The following is a 10,527-nucleotide window of genomic DNA, read 5'->3' on the forward strand; positions in this document are numbered from 1 at the left end:
TATAGACACAAGGAATATGGTAAGAAAGTTCATAGAAGTAAGGCCGTGCATGGAGCCTTCATGCCATTCTGAGAAGCTTGGACTTTATGGACAATGGTTGGTCATGAAGATTTTTGAGGAAGGCAATCCATGGCATAATCTTCCTTAAGTTTTAGAAGGTATCTATGGAACTATTCTGTCTAAAACAGTAGCTGGCAACTAGTCATGTGTGGTTATTGAGCTCTTGAAATGTAGCTAGTAGTTGAAAATATAAGTACCTATAAAATATACACCAGATTTTGAAGACCCAGTACAAAAAAGATGTAGAAATACTTTGGTAATTTTTATGTTGATTATCAGTTGAAATGAAAATATTTTGGATGTAATCAACTCAAGAAAGTATATTATTAAAATTAATTTCATTAGTTTGTTTTTAATTTTTAATGAAGCTACTAGAAAATTAAAAATGATCCATGTGGCTCACTTTATACTTTATTGGACAGCGCTGGTGTGGAGGCTGGCTTGGAGAAAGAAAGAATTGAAAAGTAGGAGAAGACAGAAAGTTACAGTAAAACCTGAAGACAAGAGAGCATGAGAGTCAGATCTAAGGCAGTGACTTTGGGAATAAACAGCAGACAAAAGGTAAAAAGGCTTTTAAAATAGGACTTAATAATTTTTCTGGATATGGGGATTAGAAAGAGAGAGGAGACAAAGTTGCATGTTAAATTTCTAGTCGTGGTGACTGAGAAGGTGAAAAATCATTTTTAGAACTTGATGCTTTGACAGATGAATGGATAAAGAAGATGTGTGAGATATACACACACACAATGGAATATTACTCAGCCATCAGAAAGGATGAATACCTACCATTTAAATCAATGTGGATAGAACTGGAGGGCATTATGCTAAGTGAAATAAGTCAATCAGAGAAAGACAATTATCATATGGTTTCACTCATGCAGAATATAAGAAATAGTGCAGAGCGAGGGAAAACCTGAATGGGAAAAGATTGGAGAGGGAGACAAACCATGAATGGCTCCTATCTCTGGGAAACAAACTGAGGGGTGCTGAAGGGGAGGTAGGTGGGGGGATGGGGTAACTGGGTGATGGGCATTAAGGAGGTCACGTGATGTGATGGGCACTGGGTGCTACACACAATTGATTACTTATTGAAAACAACATCTGAAACTAATGATGTTGGCTAATTTAATTTAATAATAAAAAAAAGAACTTGATGCATGTGGATTTCTGTGTGGACTTGCATGTATAGGAAGCAATGGGGAATCCAGATGAGAAGCTCCAGAGAGGGAATAGAGTAGATTCAGGAGTCAACAAGCAGGAGGTGACAGCTGAAGCAGGGAGATGGGTGAGTTGATGAGCTCCGTCCACAGAGGGAGAGGTGGAGTGAGAAGGAAGCACAGAGAACTGGGGTCATGATGGTGGAGAGGTGAGCTGAGCTTGATTGAGGCTGGTCAGGGAGGACCCCAGAGACCCTGGTACCACATAGACCAAGGGAGATCTTTCCAGATGGAACACATTTACAAATGCAGGAAGTGGAGGCTGTTGGCCAGGCTGTCTCAGGGAAGCCACTAGGTGGTATTTGTTGGGAGTAAGGCTTTGATGAGTCACCTGAAGGCAAATGTCAGCTTGCAGAAAGTCCAGCAGAGAGTGGCAGGCACGGAAGGGGGAGACTACAGGTAGAGGGGAGAACTCTTCTGAAGATGTTTGGCCACTAGAGAAGGTTGGTGGGGACTGGGAGCCTGCCTGAGGAGGGGGAGGCAGCACAGGGCACAAGGACTATTAGGCAAAGGGTTTAGGAGGGAGCGCCTGTAGGTAGAAGGAGGGGCGATAATCCATAGAGCAAGGCCAAGAGGCTGAAGTGGGGCGGGAGATGCGTGAAAATATGACACGTTGGAATCTTTCATCCACTTTTTCCAAACAAATTCTTAATAGTCACATCTCAAGTCCACCTCGAGGATGGGACCTTTCCGCAGGCGCGGTCCAGGTCAGATGGGAGAGAGAGCAGGGAGTTGGCAGCACTGCTCTTGCAGAGGACTGTCTCCGTGGGCTGCCGCTCCCCTCCCCTGTGGGCCTGCGGCTGGGGGGGGGGGGGGGTCCCGCTCCCGGGCTCTGGGAGCGCCCACTCCGGGCGGCCTGCCTCCCGGAGGCCAGTCCACTTCTACCCTGGCAGCTAGCCCCTCCGCGCACAGCCCACGCGGGAGAGAGGCCTCGCGTCCCTCCCCAGGCCCCAGCCGGGCTCGGCTGCAGCGCCGGGCCTTCCCCGGCAGGGGCGCTGGGAACCCGCGGATGGCCGGCTCGGGTCCAGCGCCCACCTCAGCCCTCCGCGCCGCAACTTTTCTTGGGGCGTTCTGCTGCCCTCGGGCTTTGGCATCCCCGACCCCGAGGCCCGCCTCATTCTGGGCTGCTTCGGGCTTGGTTCTCCCGCCCAGCCTCCTGGGTTCCCAATTCCCGACGTCAGCTCGGGTTGGAAAGGCACGTGCGCGAGGGTGGGGCTCCCGGGAACCACTGGTTGCCGCCCTGCGTGGCCAGCTCCGGTCCCCAGGCCGCCTGGGCCTCCTCCATCCCTCTTGGTCCTCCCCTGGCGCTCTTTCGCCTCCTCTCTTCTCCCGCTTTTCCTTCCGCACCATTATTTCGCCTCCCCCCGCCCCGCCCCGTTTCTCCTCTCTTCTCCCTTTCCCTTCTCTTACCTTCGCCCCGTGTCCCGCGTTTCCCCCCCTCTGGCTAGGCTGTAACCATCGCCCACAAAGGAACTCTCCGTCTCATCCCGAGGCGGAGGGGAAGGGCCTCCAGGCGGTCACGCTCTCCGAGCCCCTCTCTCCATCCTACTCCTTTCCTAAACAACCCCTCCTCCAGCTCAGCGCTTCTGGCCTTTCCATCCCCTAGAAATCACGGGAGCTTCTCGGAGGCGGCGGGCGGCCCTTCGTGCTGGGGGGCCTGTAAGCCACATCTCCTCCTCGAGTTTAGATTCCTTCTCTCCGAAGTCGCCCTTTTCCTACAGGGCTCCGGGGGCCCGGCCCAGACTGCGTCCCAGGCGCCCAGGCTGCGCTTCTGCAGCGGGGTCCGGGGGGCCTGGTGAGCCCGCGCCGCGCCGGGGGCCCTCTCGCTGGCGGCCGGCGCTCCGAAGGAACAACGGAGCCCGCTCAGAAGCCAATCTAGGAAGAGTGAGGAAGGCTGGAAGGTGGGGGCTGGATGCCCCCCGTGGGAGCGAACGCTCTCCACTGTCTTTCCTAAGCTCCGACCCGGGTCCCGGGAAGGAGAGCCGCGGTTCCGGGGAGCGGTGAGAAACCCCCGCCCCTGCCGGGGGCGCCTCCCTGTTCTCTCCCCTCGCCCTCCAGGAGGCTTAAGGAATGACCACGGTCCATCCACGGGCGGTGGGGGCCAAGGGGGTGCGCAGGGCGCCAGGAGGAGGGGGCTACCCGGGGCGGCCTGCCTTGCTCTCGGTATTGCCTTTCCGAGGACTCGCAGGCTCCGGGAATGCAAACACAGCCCGTGCGTGATCGGCGCGCGCCCACGGCCGAGCGGACCCCTCCCCGGCCCCCCAGCCCGTGGCTCACACTAACACGCACACAGACGCGTGCAAGCGCGCACGCACGGAGCCGCGCGCCCCCGCACACCCCAGCGGCCCGGGGCTCCGCCAGGTGCCCCCGCCCCGCGGCGCCCGCCAGCCCCCGGCGCACCCCTGGCTTCCCCCTCTCCCGCCTGCGCGCACGCACGCGCACGCACGCAGTCCCCGCGCCCCCGCAGCGGGCGGGGGCGCAGGCCGGGAGGGGAGGGGCGGGCCGGGAGGGGAGGGGAGGGGCGGGCCCCGGAGCCGCGAGCGGAGTCCCGGGTCCATCCCGCGCTGGGCTTCCGCGCGCTGCCTCCCCGCGCGGAGGCTCTGGTCTCCCCCTCGGCTTCCGAACCCGAACAGTTGGCGCTGAAAACACTTTACTCCTCCTCCTCCTCCCTCGAGAACCCCCCACCCTTCCGCTCGCCACCTCCCGTTCCCCACAACAGCCCCGAAGAGTAACCCCCCGCCCCCCCCACCCCCCGAAACGCGGCCAGAAGCGGCTCCCAACTCTTCGGCGGGAGCAGGTTGGAGGCTGGATTTCGCAGAGACTCTGGATTCGGGTCCGTCGCCAGCCCCTCCTCCTGGATCCGGCTTGATTTCCATCTTTTAAAAGAGGATTTTTTTTTTCTTCTCATTACCTTTGAACGCTCCTTTTAACAAAATTTCTGGAGGAGCTCCGTGAGGAAGATTTTGGGGGGAATCTTGTCTTACGGGGGGAAAAGCATCGAGGGGGCATTTGTTAATTTTCCTTGGGTTTTGGAATCCCCCTTTGGACGAGAGAGCGGGCGACCGAGAGCGAGGAGGGAAGAGGGAGAGGACCCGCGAGCGCGCCAGCCCGGGCCCCCTCCTTCCCGGCCGCCCCCTCCCCACTCCCCCCGACACGGACTCGCTCGCTGGCTCGCCGGCGCGCGCACACCCCCCGCGCCGGACCCGCACCTCGGCGGGCGCCACACTCCCGGCAGCCCGAGCCGCGGCAGCCGCAGCGGGATGGAGGCAGCGCGCACCGAGCGCCCCGCAGGCTGGCCCGGGGCGCCCCTCGCCCGGACGGGGCTCCTGCTCCTGTCGACGTGGGTCCTGGCCGGCGCCGAGATCACTTGGGGAGCGACGGGCGGTCCTGGGCGCCCGGCAGCCCCGGCTTCGCGGCCGCCGGCACCGCTTCCTCTCCTCCCGCGGGCGGCGGTAAGCCAGTGGCCGGAGGAGCTGGCGACCGCGCGCGGAGGCTCCGCGCTGGGGCGCCGGCCCGGGCCAGAGCTGCTGCCCCAGCCGGGCGGCGGCGGCGGCGGCGGCGGCGGCGGCGGCGGCAGCGTTGGAAGGAGGCAGGGAGGAGCCGGGGCGCCGTCGCCCGCAGGCGCGCCGTGGGGACCCGGCATCCCGGCTCCGGGCAAGGCTGGCGGCGCGAGGAGGAGTCGCCGGGCGCAGCCCCCCAGCGCCCTGGAACGCGGGGACGCCCGGGCCCCCGCCCTAGCCGGTGGTGCCCAAGGAAGCCGCGCTCTGGCCAGGGGTCTCCGGGAGGAGGCGAAGGCGCCGCGGGCCGGGGGGGCGGCGGCCGAAGAGCTCCGGCTGCCCAGCACCTCGTTCGCGCTGACCGGGGACTCGGCCCACAATCAGGCCATGGTGCACTGGTCGGGACACAACAGCAGCGTGAGTACCGCCCGGCGGATCTGTCCTCGGACGGAGGGCGGGAACCGGGGACGCACAGTTGCTCGAGGGTCGGGGCAGAGGCGGGGGCGCCCCGACTTGTAGAGAGAACAGGTTTCTCGGGCTTTCCCCACGCCCCCAACAGGTTAGCGGAGTTTGTTGGAAGATGGTGCGTACGTGTGTTTGCTGGAGACCCTAGGTTTGGGGCCACTCGGAGGGGCGGGCGTGGGGGGCGGGGAAGAGTCTCAGAGACGCGCGGGAGAGGGATCTGTGGTCCCTCGCCCGGTCCTCGGCCCGGAGAGCCCGTTCTCCCGTCGGGCGCTTGAACTCGTGGGCGAGGACGCGCGGCCTGAATCGGCGAAGGACCTGCTGGGCAGACGGACGGACGCTCCGACCGCCGAGCCCCCACCTCGTCTCCGCTCCAGCCACACTAAAGGGGCCCCGGCAGCTGGAGGCCACTCGGGCTCCCAGAGCCCTGCCGGCCTGAGGGCCGCTGTTCTCTGCCCAGGCGCGCTGTCTCCCGGCCCCGGGGGTGGCTGCGCCTAGTGTGCCCAAGCCCCGGCCGGCGCGTGACCGAGCCCCCTCTCCAAGCCCCGGCAGCTGCCTGGAAAGCTACAGGAGGGGCAGCAGAAACAAAAGTTTAAAGCGTGAAACGAGACTCCGCACCCATTCCGCACCGCTCACCCTTGCGCATGCACGAGCACACCTAAGTCTCGGAGCAGAAAAACTCGCCTCGGCCGCTGCGTCCCGCCTCACACACGGCCGGCGGAGCGGACTTGGGTCCCTGCGCTCCCCGCGCTCCTCTCCAGCCCTTTCTCTCCGCTGCCGGGTTCCCCCGAGAGCCGCTGTGCCGACAGGTGGCGCCCCGAGTCCCCTCCCGCGGCCCCGGCGCTGGCTGCCGGGCGTCGGGCGTCGGGCGTCGGGCTCGCAGCAGCAGCGGAGGGCGGCCGGGGCGGCTGCTGCGGCCCGGGGAGCTCGCTCCGACAGGCGCCCCCACCCCCGCCGCCCTCGGGGGCCCAGCGCGGCGCGGCCACGCCGAGAAACCGCGGGAAGGCGGTCACCCGCGGAGGTGGTGGGGGCGCGGCCTCCCGCGGGCTACCCCACTCCCCTCGCGTCCGCGGCCCCCACTTTCAGCCAGGCGTGCAGAAATCCTCTCCGCTTCTCTGGCTCTCCGGATCACATCAGAGCCCGGCGCTGGGGCAGAGTCTGCGGGATGATGGGTGTCTGCGCAGCTTTGGGGAACTCATTTGATGGGAAAGCACTGCCCCTCCCCCTGTGTCTCTCTTTATGACTGGCAGTAGAGATTTCCCTGGGAAATTCTGGCCTTATTTTAAAATAAGGGTGCCCCCCGGGGGTGTCACAGGGGCGAGGAGTGAATGACAGGAAAGCCAGGAGTCCGTAGAGTGCAGCACCTGGCGCTGCCGAGTACAGATTTCCTGGTTCTCCACGTCCCCCAGCACAGAGCACGCAGCCCAGCCCCGGCACAGATGGGTGCAGATGCGGAGCTGGGAGGATTTGTGCGGTCTGGCTCCCCAGCGGCGCGGTGGCTGGCTTCATCTGCCTCCAGTGAAGACCTCCAACGCTTCGGAGGGAACAACTCCTGGGCAATGGGGGATGTGGAGGGTGGGCATCGCGTGCCTTAGTAGGGGTGGGTGTCCGAAGACTCTAAAGTCCCCGGAGGAGAGAGGGAGAGGGGGAGAGGCAATTCTCTGACAGCAGCTGGTGTGACTCTCAACTTCATTTTAGTTTGATAATGAGGAGTTGTGTGTGCGCATGTATGTGTTTGTTCATGTTCATACTGGGCGAGGAGGATGAAGAGGATATGTGGAAGTAAATGTGTCCCTAGGGGGAGGAGGTGCTGTCCTCACATATGTAGGACTTTATTACGGTCACATTTGGACAATATAAATTCACTCTGCCTAAAGAGTTTTCTTATGTCTGTGCCTTTATTTTAAGGATCATTTTTTGTTGTTGTTGTTGTTGACTTACGGATGGGACTTGGAGAGAATGCTTTTTGCAAATAATAGTTCTAGGTGCATGGCCTTCTCTGCCCATCTTCAATGTGGATGTGCAGTAGAGGAAGTGAGGGGGCAAATCTAGCCCTAGGTCTCCTGGGGAAATGGCTGGAAGTTGAAAGAGGGGGAGAAGTGCCTGGGGGAGTGGACCAGTGGGTCTTGAAGCCCTTAGTGACAGCAGTGAGATCTGGACAATCCACGAACAGCCGTCAGGATGCTTATTGATTGTGTTCTTGGCCAGTCTTAATTGTCCAAGCAGAGGACAAGGCAACACAGGTGGGTGCAGGGACCCCATCCTGTCCTTTCTGGTGGAGAGGGACTGCCTGTTCAGCACCTGGGCTGGACCTGCCTCTTCCCACCCCACTGTGTAGGCAGTATCAGCAGGAAAGGTTTCATTGAGGATCAGGTCTGTGCTGCTCTAAGAGATGAGGGGGATACATGGTCATGTGGCTCTGTGTCTGAGAGACTTTAAGGAACCCCCCATGAGCGAAACAGGGGAAACCAGGTCCTGCAACATTTCCAGGTTAGCTTTGTTCTCCCCTCCCCCTCTCCTAAAGATAGCAAAAGAAGATGCTGTAAATAAAAGCCAGGGGATGCAAACTTTCCGGAAGCTTCCCTCATCATTGGTTTCAAAATGAAGGGGGATGTCCTAGCACCAGGCTCTTCCAGCATGAAAAGAGAGTTCCACCTTCTGACTTCCAAACGTGTCCTTTTCTGGGAAGGCCACCACTTTAATTGTGAACACATTGGGGTTGCCTGGTCTCTTTCCAAGTGCCTTTGGTGGACCTCATTACTTGACATGAATTCCCCTTGGGGAGGTTTTCAGTCACCCCGTATAACTGAAATCAAACTCCACTCCTACAGTTTGCAGCCAGGCATGCAGAGCTGGGCATGCCCCACTCCATTTGTCCAGGTGTGCCCAGGGTCTCTCTCTGGCCTTTACTATCCTGCCAGGTGTTCTGGGTGAGGGGTGAGTGGACTTGGGCTTGGAGCCTCTATGCTGGAAGGGCACTTGCCACCCTCTCTCTGGCAATCTCTAGCTGGATTCCTGGTGATTAATGGGCAAGAGACTGTTTCACAAACACCCGGTGGGAGCTCCATTCCCAGGGCTTGCGGGAGGGGAGGGGGGACAGAAAAACACATCATTCTGCCCTTCCTCTTTAAATGAAGGAAGATGCCTTCTGCTTGCTCAGTGAATTGGCAGATGGCTCTGGAGACTGAAAAGTTTTGAAGGCTATGGTCTACTTCTTCATGCCCCCTCCTCCTTGGAGTAACCCTTGTGGGGGGGGGATCCCCCTTCCTGGTGCTGATTTGAGAATGCTGCATTCTCCCTTGGATGACCCCCGTCCCTTTCCAGCAGCTCACTGGCAGTGGAGAGCGATTTGCAGGCTGCTACCCCTGCAGTGTGTGTCTGGTTGGAATGACTTGCCAGATAGTTTTCAATTAATGTGCCCAACAATGCACCTTGGTGAAGAGAAGCAGGGAATGCTGATAATTCCAGGTCCCCTCCAGATCACCCTTCCCTAGCATGCTAGGAGGTGGAACACACAGAAGCTCCCAGGAGGAATTTCATACCTTTAACTAATTCAGCTGGACTGTGTTCTAAAATATTTACTCCTAATGTGCAAAATAGTGACAGCTTTGATCAGATTAATTGTATTTCACTCACTGGAGCAGCTAATTGTAGCTCTCAGACAGATTTTTCAAATAGCTTTTGGCTGGATTGTCTTGCCTTCATCGTCCCTGCTCACAATCCTCGTGTCACAATATCTTAATGCGTTTTGCCTTCTCAGAAGCTTAATAAAGAAGCCTGCCACATAAGCCGTTCTTCAGGGGTTTGCCAAAAAGAATCTGTTTTTTAATTAATATTACAAGGGGAGCCTATCCTTTGAGATGGAGCTGGGAAATGCAGCGGGACATAACAGCACTAATTGCTCCTGGTCACTGTCATCTGGGGTTGGGGGTGGGCTGGGGAGAGGAGGGGGCTGGACATAAGGCTATTTGTCTCTATTTGTCTGCTCTGCGTTTCCTCTGATGGCTGGGTTACAGGGTGTGATTTGCTTCTCAGACCCTGCAGTGATTTCCAAGGTGAGCAGAATTTGCAAACTCCTTAATTGGGAGGCCTGATTTAATGATTGCAGAAATGCAGTGGTTGGAACTTGCTTCATAGTTGGCAAAGGAGTACTGGGGAGTGGCTTCCCCAGTTGTCTTGGATTTAAAGAGAGGAGAGTTTGTGGCTCCAGAGCCAAGAAGGCTCAGGGGGCTGAGGGGAGCACTGCTTTTCCCTTGGGCTATGTAAATCTGTTATTGTCACTGGGGAACTTTGGAACTGGATGGTAGATTGGCCCTGGATCATCCTGTAAGGAGCAGAGAGGTGTGAGAAAGCCAGACCTGCTAAGATAGGAAGGTGCACCAAGGGTTCATCCAAGGCTGGATACACCTGAGGCCTGGTGGTTTGGCTCATTTGTTCATTTTCTGCTTGCTTTGGCCTCTTGACAGGCTTGAGATACTTTTCCTTACAGAGGGAGGGAAAATGTCCAAGGATAATTTTTCAAGTTTGGGAGAAAAGAGGTCTTAATGGAGTTGAAGGTGGAAAATAGGGAATGTGAGCATCAGTGGGCTTCAGCGGAACCGTCATGGTGGGGAGGGGGTAGATGGAAGCTGGCTGGCCATACTCACCCCCTTGTGTCAGGGGGGTGACTGAGAGAAGAGTCTGGATGGTGCTCTGGTTTTGCTGGCAGTGAGTGAAGATGAGAGAGCTCTGCCTCACAAGCAGGAGGGACTCAACCACGTTCCACCAAGTAGGTGAAGAGTGAGTCTCAAGTCTTCTAGAGCAGAAGCTTCAAAAGAATTAGAAGTCCTTGTCCCTTGAGGTGTCAGTGATTTATTTCTTGGGTTCTTCCTAACTTGAGAGTTATCATAATCAGGCATATTTCAGTGAGTATGTCTATCTTCTAGCTCGAGTGCCTTCACCTTGGATTCAAATCCAGAGTCATTTAGCTTGGCATTCAGGCCCCTTCACTTTATGTGTCCTGGGTCTTCTCCACCTCTCTGTTCAACTATTCCCTGGTACATTCCTTCCCTCTAGCCAAGGGAGCCCCCTCATTGTCCCAAGTCCCTTCTCGACTCTGAGCCTTTGCCCTTGAGGTCTTCTCTGCTTAGAATATACTTCTTCCTTTACTGAGATGCACCTGTTATTCATAGCTCTGCTCAAGATCCAAATGCATTTCTCTATAGAGCTTTCCTTAAAAGCATTTATTTCCCTTTTTCCTAATTGCCTGTAGAATTTAAAGACTGTACCACACATTTGATCATGATTTAGTT

The 10,527-nt window shown here is 57.6% G+C and overlaps 1 protein-coding gene across 1 annotated transcript in view; it reads left to right on the forward strand.

Moving 5' to 3' along the window:
- The first annotated feature begins 4,537 nt into the window (after window positions 1–4,537).
- The window catches only part of SORCS3 (sortilin related VPS10 domain containing receptor 3), a 581,611-nt gene continuing 575,621 nt past the window's right edge, over window positions 4,538–10,527 (forward strand). The window contains exon 1 of the mRNA XM_038578740.1: window positions 4,538–5,191. Coding sequence (XP_038434668.1) covers window positions 4,538–5,191 — 654 coding nt within the window. The remainder of the gene's footprint in view (window positions 5,192–10,527) is intronic.

Source organism: Canis lupus, chromosome 28 (assembly GCF_011100685.1).
Source record: "Canis lupus familiaris isolate Mischka breed German Shepherd chromosome 28, alternate assembly UU_Cfam_GSD_1.0, whole genome shotgun sequence".
Lineage (NCBI taxonomy): Eukaryota > Metazoa > Chordata > Mammalia > Carnivora > Canidae > Canis > Canis lupus.